A 22,969-nucleotide genomic window follows, 5' to 3' on the forward strand; every position below is an offset into this window, starting at 1 on the left:
CAATTTATTCCATGTGTGTAATGTTTATCAATACAATGTTTCATTTTAACTAAAATATTTAAGCGGATAAATATTATGAACGCCAAGAAATTGAAAATATCTACGCAAAGAAAATATTGTAATTAAATTAGTCACGATTTCTTCGATATAAAAAATGTAATTTGTATTTGTAAAGTTCTAGATTTATGCAAAAGAGCTTGAATTCTGAAGTTGTGGCGAAAATAGAAAAATAAAAATATAGTCTACCTAAGTCAAATTTTCGAGAAAAGATTTATATCCAAGTCTAGAATATGTGAAAGCTTGAGTGAAAAGAAAGCGGATTATCTGTATCCGTTTCTTTTCACTCAAGTTTTCATACATTCGAGAAAAGGCAGATGTTATCTCGAATTACAATCGTAATGATTGATGAAAATTCTATAAACTCTAATAAAATCTTCTTTTAATCTATTTTTTTATCTTTATAAATCTTATATTTACAATACAATATTATTAACTAAGTTAATATATTTCAATTTTAGTTTTAAGATTTGTATTTATCTGTTTGTGTTAATGTAAAATAACATTTTTCGTGTTCAATCTATTTAATTCATTTTTTTAATTCTTCTAATGTTAACGTTATCAACTATATATATTAAATATGAAATTTTCTCGACAAAACTGGGCTTAAAAATATTTATACAAATAGATATCTACCATATAATAAAGACTGTTTAGCCTTTCTTTAAATGTCACGAACGGGCAAAAAGTTTCGCTTTCCCGATCAAGGGAGAAATAATGTCGGCGAAATGTGGGCAGGACGTGCTACGTAGACAGGGATATTACTTTTAAGGTTGAACAATAAGGGGACGGCGAGAGGTCAGAAAAACGCGTTTGGCAAACTCAGTCTGTGCAAACCAGAGGAGATTGGTCGAGGGCGCACAACAATCGGAGAGAGAGACACGAGAAAGCTCTCGGTTCCCTGCCATTCCTTTCGTCAGCAAGGGGATGACGTTACTAGGATGCCCACACTCGCGGGCTCACACGCACAGTCCACTCGCGTGAAACATTTGGGAGAACTGGTCCCATTTGTCACTCAGTGTTATCCAACTCCTTTTAAACACACTCGCCCGTGAAGTCAAATCTAAACTTGATTCTTGGTAATTATATGCCATATTGAATGGATTATATGGTCTCAAAGAATTTTTCAACAAAAATCAAGTGATAAAATCAAATATAGTGAATGAAAAAAAAATAATAGTATTCTAAATTAATATAAAAAGTATCTAATAATTCTAATCCACTTACGTTAAAAAATTAATATTTTGCAATATAAATGAAAGATAAGATTACGTTTTTCCAAAGATAAAATTAACATCGTAATGAACTCTAAACGTGTCTGTAATATTGCTTATTGAAAGCTCCGGTTTGTAACGTATCACAAATAAACATCTTTAAAGAGATTATTCACTCAGACAAAGAAAGTAATTTAAGAAGTTCATATGTTTTCTATCACTTCGTGGTTACACAATAAACACAGTAATGCACTTATGTGAGACATCCCTTCACAATTTTTATTATCTCTAACGCGCCTCTCTTATCTCTCCTTCCATTTATAGTTTCAAGTTGAAATGAGGTGTTTCGTTACATCCACATCATCCAACGTTAAGCGGCCGTCAATCGTCTTCGATATTTCTACATTTTTTAAGTTTTATTTAATTTAAAAATACATAATTTAAAATAAAAAAATACTGCAAATACTCAAATAAGAAAACGTTTCTTTCAAACGAATATTTAATTTAGCAATGGCATTTTAAATATTTAAATCTTTTGTACGGCAAAAAGATTTATTAATCCCTGCCGCTTTTTTCTTTCTTGCCTTGTCTCTCATTACGCTGACAGGCGGCAACCCTAAGCATAACATGGTGCGGAAGATTTAATTCCTTCGAGATGATTAAAAAAATTCAACCCTTCTACACAATAAAGAAATCTCAATTCCCACCGGACTGCGAAATTGAAATATAGTGTTTAGGGTACTGCTATTTCGAGAACGATTTGCCGGGAGTTCAAATAGTAATGTGGAATAATAACAATGACAATGGTCTACGTATCTAAATTATAATTTTACTCTTTGTTTAAATGTATATTTTTTATTACTATACATTTTATACGTATCCAAGCATTTTAATGTCTTTGAAGAGTAAAAAGGTCTCACCCTAATTAAGGCATATATCTCTTATTTTGGTCTCTCATATATTTTAAATGCGCAGACGTTGAAAATGCGTCCGGTGCGCGAAGTAGCTCGCGGGGATCGCAAGGGTGTCTGGAACGCAGGGGGTTGGAAGAGCGGAATAACGCGTCTCATAACCGTGTGACGCGACGCGTGCCAGTTTCAGCGGGGCGTCGAGACGCCTTTCGGCGCTTCAATGCTGCCGGCACCGGGACGCCCTCTCGTTTCGGAGGCAGACGCTATGGCCGGACGACCAATCCTGGTCGGTGGTTCGTAAAGCGCTTCCAATATGGCAGTGGCGTGCGCCCAGCGGGACGAGGAACTGGTGTACTATGTCTGATGAAAGCGACAAGTAGAGTCTCTCTTTAGCGGAGCCTGCACTTTGTTGACTTCCATACGTTGTTTGCATAACATAAATTAATCAATTCTAATAATATTTTAGCAGAAATTGCTGAATTTATCTTGCAGTGTTTTCAAAATGAACGACACGTACTGTTTCTATCTACACAAACGCGTTAATTTTTTTATTATTGAAACGCAAATCAAATGTATATTCTCTTTAATTTCATTAATAATGTATTATGTTATGTAAATGCATATAAATTTCATGTAAGATCTATAACTCTCGAGCATCAATCGTAGTTAATTCATGCAAAATTTATGCAGAAACGTAACTTTAGTTATTTTTAATTTTTAATTTTCTCGATGCATGACTGTGTGTGATTTCGAACACGTAGCCAAATAATCGCCAAACAGCAAATCCCGTTATAGAGCGATTTTAAGTCTCAGAATCGTGCTGGTTTTTTTTTTGTCGTTAACTTGAGCTGTGGCCGCTGATTTGTATTTTATTCTCCGTATATACACAACTGAAACAAAGTGTAAGCGCGGGTTTCCATTTGAGTGAAAATAGAGAAGGAGCAAGAAGGATGCAAGAAACAACATATAGGGAGGGAAGAGAAATTCAAGAGGGCTTGAAGACTGAGAAAGTGGTGGTGAGCTTGAGCACGTATAGGCTACGTGAGTGTATGGCGGCTCGGTATTGAGTCAAGAATGGGCTAGACCATTTCGTGTTCCTGGGGTTGCGTCGTCATGGGAACCATCCTCATCAGGCAAAGTCTCTCAGGATTTTTCCTCATTCTTTCGTTTCTGTTGCCCTTCCACGCGAATCTATTGTCGCTCCCGTACATATTCCGCATGCCGACCTGCTGCTTGGCATCGTTTTACCTGAGGAACGTGCACGCGTCTATTGTCGATGCGCGTCTTGCATTCGAATGATTTTGATAATGCATTTCATGCATTGCCGTTAGCAATATAATTTTGGTGAAAATGTCGCTTTAACATTTCACGATTAATATAATTGAATATAAGTAAATTATTTCCGAATATATACTCTTTTTATATACCCTCGTATTTTTCGTCAGTTTTTATACAAATCCTGCCAATCTTTATATTAGATCTTATACAGTGACGATTACTGTTACAAGCAAAAATAGTTGATGCAAAATAGAAAAAAGCAATTGTGATAAAAGTAATATTGTTAAACGATATTAATACTTAATTGGACGTAATCTATATCTTCAGGCATACCCGGCGTAATAAAGTAAGTAAAGCGATTTAGTGTGTCGCAAGGCATTTTCCTCGCGTTAAGTACTCGAAGAGATTGGGGCCGCATGGAAGCGGAGCTATAGATAGAAAGCTATCCGGGAACCACGCCTTGCGAGAGATATCCAGATGCCAAGGCATTAGCCTCATCCCCCAAACCCCCGTCCACGATTTTACCCCGGTCGACTTTACCTTATCTCAGTTCATTTTGAATATATTACGGCACAGCGATATCCACGGTTTTTGCACAATTTAGGACACTGTATATATGCATTCCCTCCTATACACGGATATATACAGATACTTAAAGGACTAAAATGTAATTTCGTGATTTTTATTTGCTCCGAAGAGTTCCAGATTCCTTGTTATACCTGAGATAACAAACCACCATTCTAAGATTAACATGGCGCTGAATCTTAATTTTATAATTTAATCGCTGCACAATGTATTTCATGTATCGCGGAGAAAGCGATAAAATGATATTAAAAATAATAAAAATACAATAAAAAGATTCGAGATATTATGACCCTCTGAACGATTTACTTGAGAAAAAGTTAAAATGCACAAAATTATTGTACAAGTTCAACAAGAAAAAAAATCGAGTTGACAATTAAGTCGGAATTAATCTCAGTAGCCAATGAACTTTTCGATTAATAATTCTCAATTTTACCAAGTATAGAAATATGATTTAAAACTATAAGACTTTTCTTGATTCACAGAATTGGTAACTTTCCTTCTCTCTCCTTTTTTCCTTTTCATCTCGCTACGTCACAGTCTTTTTTTGAACTCATCAAGGCTACGTTGAGCTACAACGGATATGGTATAGAAAAGAAAGCAGACATGAGATCGTTAACGATTCGTAAGTTTTTCCAGTTGCTTGTCTGCTAACTTTATAGCTAGCGATGTTGTCCTCGGCCTTTCGATTAATTTGACAATTGTATGGTTGATTTATGACGAGACGAGTGTTCTTGAAATAAGAAAAAAATGGTAGAATGACATTTGGCTGGGTAAACTCGGCTCAAACTTATACAAAAAACAAGACATTACTGCATTCCGTGCATGTCTAGCCATTATTTTTCCTTGTGGCGATGTTCCATAAATAATTCAACTAAAATAATACGGTTACAGGCACGATCTCTCCTTAGAATTCAGCCTCGGCTTTAACTGATGCGCGTAAATGCCATAACTGTCGCTAGATCATGCGCGGGACAGACATGTGAACCATATACTCATGTCAACGCCGACGAAGCTTTTCTTTTCATTCCTAGTTGTGGAACGAAACAAAAATATCCTATAATGCGGGATAATAAATTCTCGCATTAAAAATTATTTTATAATAGACATATAAATTAAAGATCATTTGCAGCGGAAATTATTTTAAGTGTTGTAGAAATTAAAACGTAAATTCCACGATTTGATCATAAAACGAATGTATTAAAGCTACGAGTAAATGCGTAGAATTAAATTACAATGTAATACAGCTGAATATGGATTTGGCGAAAGACAATTTAGTTGAGTAAACAAATAGGAAAAGAAGTGAAATTCACTATATTAATAATTTTAAAGAAAATATTCGTCGAAGACGATGCGTATTCTTATCGCGTATGCGAATGTATCCATATTTTGCCCAACCTTCGAGGCGAGTGAATACATTTACTTATATTAATGCATATATACATCCGCCAACACGCTATAGCTTATATATACGTGTATAATGTATGTATATACATATGTTTTACATAGACGAACGTCAGATCCCAAGATCACAGACTTGATAAAATTGGCATCGTGATTTACAATACAGTCATTGAGAAAGCAAGGTAAGAGAAAAATTTACAAATATATTGTGTTTTTCATTGCAGATACTATATTGATGACTAATTAACTTACGTTTATAAATTCAATATTTGCTGGTTATATCTTTAAAGAGCAACATATATATTTTAATATTACTATTATTAATTATTGATTATTTTGGCAAAGTATGTGTGTTTTACGAAATTTTATATTAATATTGGTAATAAAAAAATAATATTTCTATTCGTTGGCAGAAACACAATTTCATTTTCTCAATAGTGCTTGTCTCAGGAATAATGCAGGTCAGAAAACGATTTGACCCAAAATTCAATGAATTCTAATGCAGGCCGGAAACGGTTTTTACAAATACGATTTGACCCAAAATTCAATGAAATTCTTTCCAGATTTGCTCACCATTTTTTCATACAAAGTGAAAGTAGCAACCGGTTGAAAAGTAACCGAACATCCTTTTATGAAATAGTCTAGACTTGTCCTTCAAGGGAAAACGTTGATTTGAATGACTTATGCAAAATTTTTGAGGAAAATACGAATATAAATTTTTGTTTTAAAGTTCTTGTGTATTGAATATATTACAAGTGTATTGTGTACATTTCTCGGAATGAAAGAAAGAAAGGACAGAGAAGTAAGTGCTCGTTTTCAATTTATAATAAAATAATTGTTAACAAAAATATTATACTTCTATCAAAAAATAACTACACGTTATTCACATCAATTTAAAAATTATTAACTTTTCGTTTCGTCTATCTAAAGAAAATTTACGTAAATAATATATACATATATGTTCATATATTTTTGTAACATTATATTTCTTTTATAATAATTTCATAATAATTCTTTTATATACTTTATAAATATTCTTAAACGCACGTAAAAGTATGATGTATTTATAGCCTCCTAATCTATTTCAGAAAAATATAAAGCTCAAATAAGTGAAAAATATTGATAGGGTACTTCATCGTTGTTGACTCTGACGCAAGATTTGCTTTGCTTATAACAGGCGTCTAAGCTGATTCAATTTGAAAGCTAACTATACCTGTCGAGGTACATACATGGCTCAGTGGCCAAATCTGCGGTCCATAAAAATAGTTACAATGTTCTACCGACGCGTATGATGAAAGAGATCCGTGACGAGTCGGCACGAGCCCCTAGCGCAGCTGTGAGAAATGCACACCTATAGGTACTAAGCATCGACGGGCCGCGCGCGACCATAAAATGATCGTAAAAACTTAATTTTACGAGAGACATAATATATTTGCCACCACCACCGCCACCACCAACTACATCGGCATCGCCGTCGACGAAAAAACGGTTGCAAACCACGGGGTGAAATTTTGTAAATGTATACAAGCTCCGCGCAAGATCTCGTGCCGAATGATCAGAAGAACGTTTGCATGAAGAGGATTTTCTTCCGTATTTTCTCTGAAACCCGTCTCTTTCTTGCAATGTAAAGAGAACGAGGGGATTTATCATTGAAAGTGATAAAATCAAAAGAACTGAATAAAGTACAATCTATACATTAAATTATTAATCTACATATAATTCGGAAAGTAAGTAATTATTATAATAAATGGAGAAAGTTTGTTGAACTTAATAAAACTTGTCATCGTTTCTTCAAATACTCATTCAACCAGTGAAAACTGAAGTTCAGAATTAATCGATATTATCAGAATATAATATTAATATTTCAGAAATATATTACTAATTGATTATAATATCATTGAAACTCATTAATAATAAATTACAATATTTGACACATTGCATAATTTATAAATCGCATAATGAAATATAAATTCATTAAGTATATCAGAATATTACATAATGATTTATCAATCACGATATATTTTTTAAATGTATATATAATTATAAATTTGTAATATAATATTCCTGGAAGTAAACACGTCATATATAGGACTTTAAATGCTAATTTCTAGAAGAGAAGATCTCGATAAAGAAGTCACTCATCAGTACGGACCGAGTTGCAAAGCCGTCCCGCGAAGAACATTTTGGAACGACGGCAACTCAACTCCCAGCCCGAACATCATTCCCTTTACGACCAATTAGTAGATCCAGAAACATACCTACCCTGCAGTATGAAAAAAAAGGAATGGGGAACCCGAAGAGAGAAGTCGCCAAGCCACAAACTTGCGGTAATCTCCGAAACGAACTTCACGAATCAGCCGGCGCGGGCGCTATCCGAATTTTTCTGGCGAATGTTAAAACGGTATGCCGAAAACGCCGAAGTTAAGGAATGTGTAATCAGCCAATTCCGTGAGGTGGGTGGTCCCGACACGTGAATCCCGCTTAAAATGACCGCCGTGTCATCGGGACGTGGAGTGAGGCGAGCCGTCGCGCTATCATCGATGATACTTACGGAGGAGCGGATGTGAAGCCGGTTAATGTGCACGTACACGTATGCTCATCGATTTTTCACTTACACTTATCTCTACATATCCGCAATAAAAGATTTGTTCTTTAACGAAAAGACCGTCTCTATATCAAAATGCGCATTTTTTTTGCCGTAATTTTATAATAAAATTAATGAAAGATAAAATCAGAAATACTTGTTATTTATACTCTACATAAGATTACTTCACAAAAATATAAATATAAAACTATTAAAAAAATATATATATGTATATACATATGTACATCATCAATTAATATAATGCATTTTAAATTAAAATAGATACATCTTAGAAAATCATAAAAGTAAGATCAACTATTTAATTATTTTAGAAAAATCGACGAAGTAGTTTATAAACACCCAAATCTAAATAATTTCTTTCGCAAGATAAAGAATTATGCACATGATGATCACAGATCACAGAACTTTATCACAAAACTGTACAGTAGCATTCGTTTAAGATGACTAATGTTCATAATAGGTAGTAAAAGTAATCTACACTAGTGGCAATTACTTTAACGATGCATATTAATTAGGACAATAAAGCCTCTTACAAGGGTATAATTATAATATTGAATTATGGGCGACGTTTATTCTTGTCACGCAATATTAACGACGTAGCCTGTTGCCGTTTATGCATTCATTCACAAAGTCAGACATTGGATTAGTAAAAGCCAAATGCGCGTGGAAGCTTCTGTTGCGAGCAAATCCATCTGTACTTTTGATGTCTTCATTCCCTCGGGTTAACGAGAGAAATATTAGAGAAGAGAAACAGAGAAACATGATGCAATAAATTTCTTCATATATCATTACTTGTCCTCTCTTAGGTGGTTACAAAGCGCTTTAGATAAGAATTTACGTTAATTGTTGCACGAAACAGTTTGCATACAAGATTAAAGACTATATAGAATCTGCGCTTTTTCAGGATGGCTGACGATAAGTTGATGAAGAACTTTTTTAATGGACAGACAAAACGTTTTAGGCAAGTCAGCATATACAGACAGACAGCTGCTAAAGAAGCGACTTGAATACAGATGAAGAGAATATTCAACGAGATCCTCCAAAAATCAGGTTTATACTGGACAGGTGAGTAGGTGCACTTTTACCAAAGAGCATTATCCTAGTCGCCGCTTATGTATCTTACACGGAAGCCCGCTTAAACATTTTATGGGGTGGTCGGTGTAATTTGATGGCCCATAAAAACGCCTAGTCTAGTTTTTCCCAGGGCATCGTCATCCGTCGTCGGCGCAGGCCACGCGCCTCCTTGACGTTTCATGACCACGATTTCCTAAACATCGCTCCATCATTCTCGGATTTACGTCTCTTTAACCTCCGTGAAGCGTAACACGCGCGCAATGTTGCTCGGGACGTCTAATATAGTGCGCTGCACGCTCATCGAAGTCTCGGACGATTACAATACGAAGTCTCGGACGGTAATGCAATGTTACTTGTGAGACAGGATCATAAAAGATATTTAATGTCACAATTGTAAAGCGATGAAGAGAGATGATGATGTCTACCCAGATCTTTGCCGAAGGAAAAGCGATCTTCGAATTTCTCGAAGAATTTATATAAGTGAAGCATGCTTGAATGTTAAGCTGTTGCTTGAAACGGAACTCGTTGCCGCGACTGAATCAGCCACTACCGCCGACGGTGAGGCTGATGGCTTTGCGACGACCAATGAAACGGCACCGCCGAGGTATCCACTATGATCGAAGTAAGCCGAAGCAGCCCTGAAGCAGGAAACGGGAAACGTGGTGGAAATTGAAAATGTGATGGACGGCGGGACACAGGGGATAGAGATGGCAATCCGGATATTGGAGTGAAGGTGGAAATTTACGGAAATTACGAGAGAGTCGCGTTCGCGTTCCATGTGCGCGGATTAACACATTTTGCCACGAATACTAAACTACAACTAAAAATACTACGGCATTATATAAAATGTAAGTAGTTTCAAAAAATACGGGACATCTTTGCTGGTTCAAATTCAAAGTATAATAATTAAAACTATTTTTGAAATTATATTTGTTAGAAAAAATTTAATTTTTTAATTTCAATTTAATTTAACTTTATTTTTAGTTTTATATATGATATATATGTATATATATATATGTATCATATCAAGGGTTTTACGATAAAATCAAAAGACACATGAGATAGAATGACTGATACGCAAGCGGCGCGGCGTGGTAGTTGATACGCTACATATAGTAATCTAAGTTGTGTTTATAGCTGAATATATATGCATAGCAATCCGGTGAATCGTGGTAGCGCGAGAAACTCATTACCCCATGGCGCGGGTATTAGCATATTTAGAGACTTGTTTCCCCCTTTCTTCTCTTAGCCCCACCTACCATCCCTTACTTCATCCCCCTGGCCTGTCTTCCACCACTCTACCGGTCTGTCAACCGCTGTATCCCTCGCCGCTCGTAAGATATAGGATACTATGCAGCTAATACATTATCTCGACGGAAGAAGCATTTTGATGTTATATACAATTTCTTTATGTTAAAATTAATCATACGTGATGCACGCCGGTATTGATTTGGCGCAGGCGAGTCAGGCCAACGTAACAATACATTCATACATCATAAAATTATAACAATTAAAGAAACTATAACACTTCCAATTGTTCACCGAATCAAAATCACAATGGATAATGTTCGAAATGTGCTAGCGCTTCATTGTTACACGCATAAGTAGATGCGAAAGGTATATGAGGTGCGGAGAACCGTAGAGAAGGCTAAGTAATTAAGGAAGCTCATCCTAAGAGACAATTTAACTTAATGAGAGGCAGTCTGATCCACCCCTGGCATTTCTCGTCCTATTCTCCGCCTCCATCTCGTCGGGCGGCATACTACCAGAGCTCTCCACGCTCTATTCTTCACCTCGGTTCCACATTTCCTCCCCACTTTTCCTAGACTTCGCCCGACTAACATCTGCTCTTTCTAAAAATCCGCCCCTTTTGTCTATCCGACGCTGTAATAAAAATTCTAGATGAAACGATATATGTAATTACTGTTCCAACCAGTGCCTAAAAATATTTCAAAATTGATATTTATCTCGTCCTTCGCGATGGGAAAAAATCCCAAAAGTTTACGATACTTTTCATTTCGTTCTTACCATTATTCACAATTTACAAAAACACTTTTTTCCGCCCGGACTCAGATCAACGGCGAACCAGATTCTACGAATCGCAAGCATATGCCGACGTTTACATTTGGTTGGCGAGAAATCTTCGTTTATGTATTGCGAATCTCTGTTTATATTACTACATTTGCTCGTCAGCTGTATTACATGGCACAGTTTACTTGACTGTTCGTCGTTCTCAATTAGCATGAAAAATCCCGAACTAATCTTATATTATGATAACAACTAATTCCATATTTTTATAACTTATTTTATAAATTTTGAAAATTCCTATACAATGTTGCCCAATGTACTTCGTATTCACTTTTCTTAGTGTTTCTTTAATTTCACTCTTCAATTCTTCATTTCAAAACATTTTTTTATCTTCATTTTAATACAATACATTATTTACATTTTAATTAATTATGTATGAAGCAGTCCTAGTATTTAATCCATTTACATAAGAATTATATATGAATTTATCTAGCGGAACAATTAATAATACTCCTTTCAGATTATCTCAAGTGTAAACTAAATATAAAACAGTTTGGAGTCTGGAAGTTTTTATTGCATCCATTTTGTATTTCGTCCTTGTGATCATTCAAGCTCAATCGACTAATCCGAGATTCGACTATTAAACTTTAACAGAAACACTTCAAACGGCAACACTTTTAACAAGCACAAATTATCTTTATGAAGCTTTAATGTTAATAGCTATTTGTATAAAGAATATTACTTCGAAATGATACAAACCACGCCTTACTTTTAAAAGATATCCGCTTTAATAATTTCCAATAAATAATCTGTGTAATGAATATACAATTGTATCATAATTATAAACAATTGTCTTTAAAGTATAACAAAAAATACAAAAAATGTAGATATTATTTATAATATTATGAAATAATGCTCTCGAAATTAAGATCTGAAAGGTTAAAAAAAGCAGGGATAGGTGATAAATAATATGTCGGGCAAACCACTTTGCACTTTTTGCCGATAGATCAGTCATGGCGAAAAAGTGAGACGAGATGATTCCTTGAAGGGTACTTCTATTGGAAAAAGGATTTAGGGTGGTTGGTATAAGGGTCCGCTGGAAGGAGGAGCCCTTGAAATTATTGTTACGGAAAATAGATGGGGATCCGCGATGGAATCTTTTTCAGAAGGTAAATGGAACAGAGATGAAAATGAGAAACATAAAAAATGAGTGATGTGAAGGAGCCAACATATGATACATACAAAGTTTGTTTTACACGACTTGTTCAGAGATTTCAAAAATTTTAAATTATTGAATATTGAAGATAAATTATAAAAATATATAATATTAACACGGAATAATTTATTATTATTTTAAAAAATACGATTTTAAGAAACTCCTAATTGTTAAATTTTAATAGAAAATTATTATAAATTAATTTTTATAATAATAAAACTTGTTATAAAAATAAAGCAAAAGACACCATACAAAGTATAGTATAGAATACTAAGTTATAGTATAGAAAATTAACAATCTAAAAAAAATTATTTAAAAAGTATTCTATTATATACATATAATGTATATATAAAATTAATAAATAAAATCAAAGATTGAAATAAATGCACAGAGCAGTGTACCAAAAATGCTTTACCTATTAATAAAAACACATAGTTTGTTCTTATTAATTATTATTAAATATTTGTTATGATTATGATATTATTGCATGATCGTAAGTGGTGATAACAGTAATAATATGTATTCTATACTAATAACAATAAGAATATAATTATTATATTCTTCCTTAACTTGTATTTTTATCTTTAAGAAAATTATCTCTTATTAGGTTTTGTATCATTGTTGATATTAAAACTTTAATATCTAAAAAAAAATTTTTCTAGGACAACTGTGTTTTTTATAATTTTAAAATTTTGATTAAATAAAGTTTTGGTTTGATATGGACGCCATCTCTGTAAAACCACCAAAACTTAAACCAAACCAGATCGATAAAACAGAAAAAGGCGAGTCGGTATAATCTCCGAGAGCTGAAATGAGAATACTTCTACCACGGAGAATTACGGAACATATAAAAGTGCGGATGGATAGGGGCGATGAAAGAGCGCGGTGATATACAAGGGTGACACCGCTAGGAACATGAAAAGTTATTTTTCCGGGCGGAAAGTAAGTGGTTTCATAAATTTCTGTCGGCCCAGCGTAAACAAAGAAGGGTTCAAAAGGGTGTCGAGATTGCATTAGTCAAACATAGTGACGTCAGCTCTATTTCGAATTTGAATGGAATCATTGAATACAATCCAGGGAAATATATAGCAAACAGCATTTCCTCTAATATATTTAACATAATATTGTTCCTATATCTAAAAGAACAATTAATATAAAATAATTTTGATACTGGTATAATACACGAGGGGGTTGAACATATTATATTTAAATGTTATAATAAGCGCCTGTATTTTATGATTATACTTAATACAAACGTATCATTAGGTCTGTATCGGTCGTATCATGAAATAAAAATAGGGTATTAGTATAAAATATAATAAAAAGAATATTAAAAAAGCAATAATTATATGCATAATAATTAAAAAATAAAATGTAACAAAAAAGCAAAATCGGACATAAGATCTATTGTACGGATTTAAATCAAAAAAAAGAAGAATGACTATAGCGAGCAATCAACATAAACTTGTCGTCAGTCATAAAGTAGAACGTTTACATATCACCGGAACGATCCGCCGACTTTGCATACACGGTCTAAACACACATATAGGAAGTTGATATAGAAGTCTATTCTTGTAAAACAAATAATCCCTGCAGATCCGAGGCGTGGATATGTCTGTGGATTGAAGAGTTTCGTAACGAATTGAAGAATGAGACGAACAAAAAAAAGATAAATATAAAAAAATGCAAAAAAAAAATAATATGGACTTGTCGTTAAAAGAAAATTAACTTCAAATTTATCTGTTCTCATTCGAAGATCATATTTGTTTGCGATAGAGTGGATAGAGCATCCATTTATTCTTGAACACTCTGTATATATCGCAACTAAAAAGAAATAAAGTTAAAACAAGAAAGAGAGAAAAAGATCTCCGAAACAGGCATGCGAAGTAAAAAGTCTACAAAATGCAGGCGAACTCCTGCCAAGTGAAATGTGCGGGACTCGGGAGACGCGGGGATACAGGCGGCTGCAACATCAAGTATCAACAATATTGCTCACGGTCTCAGTCTTTTGACATGCGAAAAATAAGACGAGGACGCGATGGTATCCGCAAGAGAAGGTGCCCTTCTGGCGGGGTTTCGCTCGACGAACCGGCAAGTTCGCTGCAGAAAGAGTCTTGGAATTCAAAATGGCTGTCGCGAGATCGCGCGAGCCGCTATGCGTGGGCAATCCATCGGCAACACCATCTCGTGCTCATGACACGTGTGTGTCGCTGAGGAGCGTCACTTGCGGCCATGATGATTCTCCAACTCAGCAAGATTGGATCCAGACTACAGCCTTCTTCTGTTCTCCAAAACTCCAAATTAGTTTAACAAAAAAAAATATATATAAATAAAATTTAACCGTTTTACTAGACAAATTGTGTATTAATTAATTTTAAAGATAAATTTTTTTCTTCATTTTGCGAGAAAAATATTTAATTTATTAAATGTAAGTGTTATTGTGTTATTTTTCTATCTCATAAATAATAATCCTAAATAAATTATAAGCTTTTTGGAAACTTTTAGATGGATTAATTTTAAACATGGAATGTGAATAATATGATTAAAAACATTAACTGCCATAAAAACTTGTTACTTTTTTCTGTTTGTAATATTTATCTAATAAATAAATTATGATATAAAAATTATGTTCCTTATAACAATAAAAAATATCCACAATAAATAGAAAATCAAACATTTTCATAATTCGTTTTTCTTTTCATTAGATTTAAATTTTTCAGATAATGTTATATTATAAATAAAAACTAATTAATAAATTAAGCTTTAACATTATTAAGCTATTGGATTAACATTATTAATATTAAAACTATTCAATTATGATAAATAAAAAAATTTCATTATAATAAAGAATAAAAGCAAAAAGAAAATTGATTATTTTATGTATATTACAAATAATAAATAATATTTACAAACGTCTGAGACGCATAAAGAAAAGTTATTCATTTTTAAAATAACTAAAATTAATGAAATAAATAAAATTTGTTGGCATAATATTTAATACTCTACCATATATCGCGGCATTTGAACTAGATTATATGCCAGTCACAGACATGTTGAAAAATTCAAATGAAAAATTCAAATACAATAAGCAATAATAAGAGATTCAAGAGTGGATGAAAAATTAAAACTGCTGACTTGCAAGCGGCCATGCTACGCTTCACGCCATCGCGTCCGACGGCAGCCATGCTTCCTTTATACTTGATATTCTCCTCCTATCAGCCATTCTCCTGTTCTCCGAAAACTGATAAATCCGAATCTAAATTTTTATCGAATACAATACGACTATAGACGACCGAAACATATCTATTGACAAGACTAAAAAAATAGCCGAAACCAAGTGAGTATTATACTACTGATTTATTGCATATATAGAGCAATTAAATTGTCATAAGCATTCGTCGATTGGAAATACGCCAATCGTGCAGGTCAACCGTACTCACACGGATATCTAGAGTATCCAGTTTTCTCATGCGAGCAGAAACTCCGTGCGCCATAACCGCCTACCCGTTTGACCACCCCGAGAATATACTGCATCTTTCTCATTCCCTCATCCTCTTTTTCCCTCTTTCTTTCTATCTCGCTCACTCTTTCTCCCTTTCCGGTTATCCCTTCTTCCCCTCCTACGTTCTGGCTTCCCTGGCGTATCTCCACCTTTTCTCCATCCCATTTTTATTCAAATTCATTGGGAAGCTCCTCCGCGCGAATAGGTACTCCCAGTCCGCCCGTTACCCGGCGCGGCGCGCTCCTCCTCTCCACCCGTTCCGTCGCTCGTTCTTTTTTTTTCTTCCCCTCGTTTTCCATAAATTCTGAATTTTATTTAGTCCGCTTCGCACCGTGCCATTGCTTCGTGTCTTTATACCTACGCGTTTTACCCGCATCAAAGCCGAGAAGTAGAGATTCCCGTTCCCGTTGTATTATAAGAGGATGTACCGCACGCTCTTGCACGAGTGCATATGCGGTACAATCAGAAACATGCCACTGTACCAATAAAGTCTTTCCAATTATGATTTTCTCTCGAGTTTATGGAATGGAATAATTATATGAAAGATTCAACTAAGAGGAGAATATTATTAACATCAAAACATCTGATTTCGAACAAAATCTTTTTTTTTTTAGTAAAAGTATATTATTATATCTTAAAATATTCATGTTTAAAAATATACATCTAAACTTTTTATACCCAATGCAAAATCTATTTCTACGTATCTTATATCTTTTTTAATTTATCAATGCTAAAATTAGCTATTGATATATTTAAAAAATTACTTCTTCCATCATATATACTAAAATAAGAAATATACTACAAATAAACTGAAAATTGATCAAATTGGAATTTACATCTAACAATAAGTATTATTCGTAAACGTATATAACTGAGCAATAATTGAACAAATAAACATAAAGATATCTCAGAAATGTTCGCAAAGATTGTAAGTACACATTACGTATGCTGAGAGATAAAATTTTCGTCCATGCGATGCTCGAATATATAATCAATGAAGGGTAATTTAGATAGTGACGTTATTTTATATACTTTATATCTCTCAGCCTCGCAGGTTCGCTCGGTCATAAGATATAGGTGTGTGTTGTATACGACGAAGGAAGGGTAGAGAGAGCGAAGGTATTCGTGCAGGGAAAAACAAAATAATGCTGAACATGCGCGCCATTGGAGGGTCGTAAAACGAAGGGGATCGAATCGCGAGAGTTGATAGTTCCCGGCATGGGTTTCTTTCTACAGTACCATTGCCTAATGAGACTGTCTTGCCATAGGAATTTCAATAGTCTAATGAAGATTGTATCTATGCGAGCGAACAAATTACATTACAGTGCCATCGCGTTATAATGCAGCATATAGTGATATCTTCATCTAATATATCTCGAAGTAAAAATTATGTGCTATAATTTCATAAAATTGTATTTTTTAATCATTTTATCAGTTTTGCAATAGTCAATCTTATGTTTGTTTAATTTTTCGTGAAAAGAAAAAGCATCGCATACGAATGAATATTACGTCGCGACATTAACATTTTTATAAATGCAAAATATATTATTTTGTTTCATTGGTGAAAAAAAATAAAGTTGGTTGAAGAATTTGAATGAAACGCAAGAGCGCTTTGTGTATATGGCAAGATTAATAAAAACATACACAGAGTTAAAATTTTGTCTAGTTGAATAACGTTCTAATAACGAAATGATTTAAATAAATTCGATTAAATCTTTTCTTCCGCGTATTTTTCTTTTCGCACGAAACCTGCGATAATATATGTAATACTGTCTTAAGCAACACATTCGATTCACAAAAAACATTCTAAATGCAATTGCAAAGTGACATTTCAACTCACCTTGCGGCTATAATAATAATAATGACGCAGACGTCGCTGCGGTACGACGACAATCCAATGTCGTCGTGCGTCGCGGCGGCAGAAGGGCGTAGGAAGGGGACGCTTTTGCCCTTTTCCCTTCCAAGGGTCTCGGTGACCCGGGTAGCTACTCCATGCCGATCCGTTTTTCAACTGCTGAAACAACCACACATTGGATGCGCGTTTAACACAGCTGACAAAACACAGGAACATCGGGTATCTTATTTTTATGAAATTTCACGAGCATTGTTCTTATTCGACACGAGGATTATAAAAGTGTCAATGATCTCTGCTGCAATAAGGATTACGATGTCACTGATAAGCGTTTATTTCAAATCTGTCCGTAGAGAGAATCACACAAGTCTAGCACCATGTTATTTTCAGCCAGTCGAGCTCCCGCAGTAACGTTCGTTAGAACACTTTCACAAATAATTCCAATATGACGAGATATTAAGAGAGGAAGCACAAACTTCCAATTATTCACGATGTGCGATAGAAAACTTGCTCCGAATTATACCTCGTATTGTGAAGAATGTTATTAAGAATTCTCCCGTATTTCTTTTGCTCTTTTATTCGGGGGGTATGAGAAGAACGCTGATGCTTATACACAGATAACGCTCACACTATATCAAGCACAACGATCGTTTAACGCGTTCAGTATCGCGATCGTCTGTCAGAAGAGCAGATGAGAAAACGACAACAAAGCGATCGTCGGGATACCAGCGCGTTCAAGTCACATCGACACGTGTGATCGCCAGGAGAACGCGTCGCGTCGTCGGGATTTCAACTGCGCCTGGCAGCCGCAGCGGCAAAGGCGAGGCAAACGTTGGTGAACGTAACGGAACGGAAATATACACCGCGAGCTGAACGAGTTAGCTCGCTGCCAAAGCTTGGCAGCACCACTACGCGACAGACGCGTGTAGCCAAGACCGGAGAGACCATAGGTACCGGCCAACGGGATTTACTATGCTCGAACTGTACCGGCCTTCTCTTTCTCTTTTTCTCTGTCTCTTTCTCTTTCCCTCTCTCTATCATCTGCTCTTTCTTCCCTTCCTTCCCTCTTTCTCGCTCCGTCGGTTAAGGCAGCAAAGGCAAGGCAGCGCAGCAAGACGAGTTGTTGCGAGCGACACGTAACAACGACCGCCTCTCTTTGCCTCGCGCACTGCCGTCGCAAAACCGTAGGATGGAGTCAGGTCGAAGCAGGCCAATCAGGCGCCCAGCGTATCTACCTGCGGACTGCCTTCTGTGTAGCACCTGCAGGCAATATGCCTCAGCCTTATACTTTGTAAAATGCCGGCTCGCGTCGATGACAGATCGTCCGCGGTCCGCCTCGGCTCTAACCCCTTTCCTCTTTCGCCGCTTCTGCGTTTCTTTGCGCCGAGGTTGGCTTATTGCGCGAGTAGCCAGCTGGCTGCTTCTAATATTCCTGCGTTGTCGCACGGCGGTTGCCAAGTCAATCTATCAACGATACGTCAACAAAACATTTTTCAACGCACTTAAAGAGCGTATGCAGATGCATAATAATTATTCGGAGAAATAATACGTGTCAACAGAACTAACACGCAAATACCAAGTGTTTTCTCTCTCTCTCTCTCTCTCTCTCTCATCCTCATATTCTTTCTTTTTTCTCTTTTTCTATCTAAAGCTAGACGCTGGCATCAATCCTGAGATAATAAAGGATGAATCCGTGAAGATAATTTATCAACGCTCCAGCTCCCACTTGGAATTTCAGGACGATCGTGAAAAGAAGCGAGTCACTATGCCACGAAGCGGAGCACCGCAGATTGAGTCACTAGCCGGTTTTATTTCGGTACCTGTTATTGGCTCTCTTAACGCTCTCCCGCAAATGCGAAACAAAGGTCCGCCATTGATTGAACTTGCTAGTCTCTCGGAAACATTTAACGCTCACTTGGACACCCCTAGCGATAGAAATGCTGCGTTTTCTCGCAGTACTAGCTCAACTGTCAAGACCTCTCATTATCTCCTGCCATTATCCCCTGCCATCATTTTCAATGCTATCTTCGGTGATCGGTAGCGTGAAGAATGTAAAATGTACGATCTCCTATAACATCGCTTGAGAAAATTTCGCGGAACGCTCGCACAAATGAACATTCTGGAATTCGATCGTGTAACGATATTGCTCTACATTTCTATAAACTTTTTTAATTGTATTTACAGGTAATAAGATTATACGATGAGATTATACGAACTTATGGCATGATTCGGCATTAAATCAACATTAATTTGGCTTAAAATGATAAAAATTTGTCGATCTTGCTTGATTTTATTTTCATCGCGTAATGTTAGTTATATTTACAACTACATTATCTCGTTCGATCAATGAACTCTCTTACGTTCCCGAATTAATACACCAACTTATAAACATACCCGGTTTTCGCGTAATATTAAGTCGCGGCAGCTCATCCTCATCGACTGTGTTTAGGTTGAGACGATAAAAACGTCAAGTATCTTTATCACTTACGGCGGCGCGGCTTTTGGGGGCTTTAAGAACTTTTAATTAAAATACTTCGGGCGCACAACAAGCGTGCGTTGTGAAAGGAGCGGATGGCGGCGTGAATTCTAAAATAGCGGCGTCGTGGAAGGAGCGGATTCGATGTTGATGTCCACGATTGGTTAACTCGGGTTGTTTCGAGATCTTAGGTCCGGCCCACGATATCTTAATAGATTGCCTTCTACTTGAATCGCGCCATGGCCGTCTGTTCGCTCGCAGGGATCCTGTTTCGTTTTGAACGACCGTCTTATGTTAGCGGTTATAATTCACAATGCGAACCGCAATGTTCTTATTAATACGCCCCTCTAATCCCGATAGTTTTAGCCGCAAAATGTGAAAAAACTGCAAATAGTCTTATAAATAATATCCAAATTTATTTAATGGCTTTTATTTAACGCGTAACTAACAATTAGATATTCTTCATTAGTATTATCATTCGCGTTTTATACGTTATCGTACTACGACGTAACAGTTGTCTCATTATGTGACGTCGCAATTACAAATTCGAATTAGAAGAATTTAACGAACGAAAAACGGCGAACGATTAGGCACTTCTGGTCGAGTGCATTCGGTGCCTTTTATGTTTATTATTTTATAGCGATGTAATCTGTAGGCAGTTAAGACTTAAATAGGCGGCCACCGTGTTTAAATAACGGCGCCCGATGGGTTTGTGAAGTCGTAATTTATCGTTGATCATCGTTCGTCAAAAAGGCCATCGGGCACACAAAGTTCGAGCCTACGCGGGATAATAAATTTACAACCTCGAAAATCAAAGCATAAAACTTGTAGCGTATCTGTAGCAGATATCCATAAGGATATATGCTACATCGTTGTATGTTCTTTGATCTCTAAGACCGCGGATCAGAAACCCACGCTAGAGAAACTTTCATTATGGAAATATAATGTATATGTCTGCTATTTAATGAACTCAGTCCCGAAGAGAATTTATTATCTACACAAATTATACCTCGATTCTAAAAAAAGAAAAGATACTAAAAGCGCAGTATTTTCGGGTTGTTTCGGTGTCATAATGATTTACTCTCGCGATTCCTTACGCGCTTTTTCATCAGTAATACATAACGAGCGAAAATTAGATTAATCCACGACCGCGTTTATTGTCACTTCAATCAGCTGTAATCATGTAACAGAGATAAAATTATTAGTCGATAAACTGTAAGCATTGAATGTTACATAGAAATGGCTAATAAAATCGGCAAGGCCGTTTTCACTCATTAAAGTATTTACGACTATAATTGTGTGAGACATCCAACGAATAGTCATCCAGTAAATTTCGTTTCATTTTATTATCATTCATATGTTACACAATATCATTTTAAAATCGATATTAGCCGGAGTAAAATAAAAATGATCTTTTCAAAAAAAAAAAAAAAAAAAAACAAAGAATAGAAAAGATGCATTCCAGAAAAATGTTATATTTATTTTTTCCAATTAAACAAAAAATATGTTGAATCTCTATTATCAAACACAATATTAATTAAACATAATTATTTAGAATCTTGCACGAAAAGCTTGTTAATATTATATTCTAATATATAGAAGCAGAAAACATCTTAATATAGATGGAACGATTCTAATTTGTATATATAATTTATAAAGCAATCAAATAAAAATCATCATTTTATATCTATACATTATAATGTTAAAATATGCGAATTTCATATGGCCAATTTTTTAATCGATTTTTTTCTGTAAGCTAGAAGTCTATTCGCACGTGGTATTTCTGAAACTACCGCGTGTAACCTACCGCTTTTAAATGCCATATAAATAGACATATAATAAAGTGATTGATCACCGAGCTCAACTATCACGCGTTACAAGAAGCACCAATAAAATCGTCAAGGTCGTTTCACTCATTAAAGTATTTATGATTGTAATTGTTATGGGATATCGGTCACAATTATCACCTATTTAACTTCATGCCGGGCGATTTGTCTTCGACATAGCGCAACGCTTTACAGCTCGGTCCAGTCACACCGATAGAAGAAAAGGGAAGACGGGGGAGAACATAAGAGCTCATAAATGCGAATTTAAGAGACGCAATAAAAACACATTGAAATCGAGAGTGAACGAGCGGAAGCACGTGCTTCAACTACCGCGGGATTTTGTTCGTCACATCGCTGCTCATTTACGGATGCGTTCGATGCGAAAAGTGTATCTGCATTTTCTTTTGATCTTCTTAAGTTTCTTTCTCTCCTTTTTTTCTTTCCCTTCATTACTTCTGATCCAAATTAAAGCAGATTTTTTAAGATAGAGTCATATAGTCGATCTTGATATAAATCTATACAATTATAATTTTCACTAATTAAACAAATTGTGACTTACTCGTAAATAAATAAAGAAAAATTTCTCTCTCAATTATTTTAAGTACTTCTAATTCTTGCAGTTGTATACGTTCTGTATATTATATGTTCCGCAGCGTAGCAGTATATTTTTCCGAATTAACACACCGAATCGTAAATTTTCGATTGAAGTGATTCATTACCTTGCGAACCTTACTTTACACAATCCATCTCGAGACAGCGCATTTATTTGATTTATTTTACTGAAGTAACTGCAGTCCTGTCATTATAGGCACAATACCTATATCGATCAGTATATCTTCGTTTTCCTTTGGTTAGGATTTTATATAAAAAAAGAGTTAAAAAAAATTGCATTCTTAAATATCTGTTTACTACCTCGAGACAATGTTTCTCCTTGAATTCGTCAC

General features: G+C 35.3%; 1 protein-coding gene across 1 annotated transcript in view; it reads right to left on the minus strand.

Annotated features, from left to right (window-relative positions):
- LOC105454757 overlaps positions 1–22,969 on the minus strand; it is an 83,591-nt gene that overhangs the window by 1,778 nt on the left and 58,844 nt on the right. The window contains exon 4 of the mRNA XM_011697622.1: positions 17,712–17,885. Within this exon, the coding sequence (XP_011695924.1) occupies positions 17,712–17,885 (174 nt within the window). The remainder of the gene's footprint in view (positions 1–17,711; positions 17,886–22,969) is intronic.

This window comes from Wasmannia auropunctata, unplaced genomic scaffold, assembly GCF_000956235.1.
Source record: "Wasmannia auropunctata unplaced genomic scaffold, wasmannia.A_1.0 LD335976.1, whole genome shotgun sequence".
Lineage (NCBI taxonomy): Eukaryota > Metazoa > Arthropoda > Insecta > Hymenoptera > Formicidae > Wasmannia > Wasmannia auropunctata.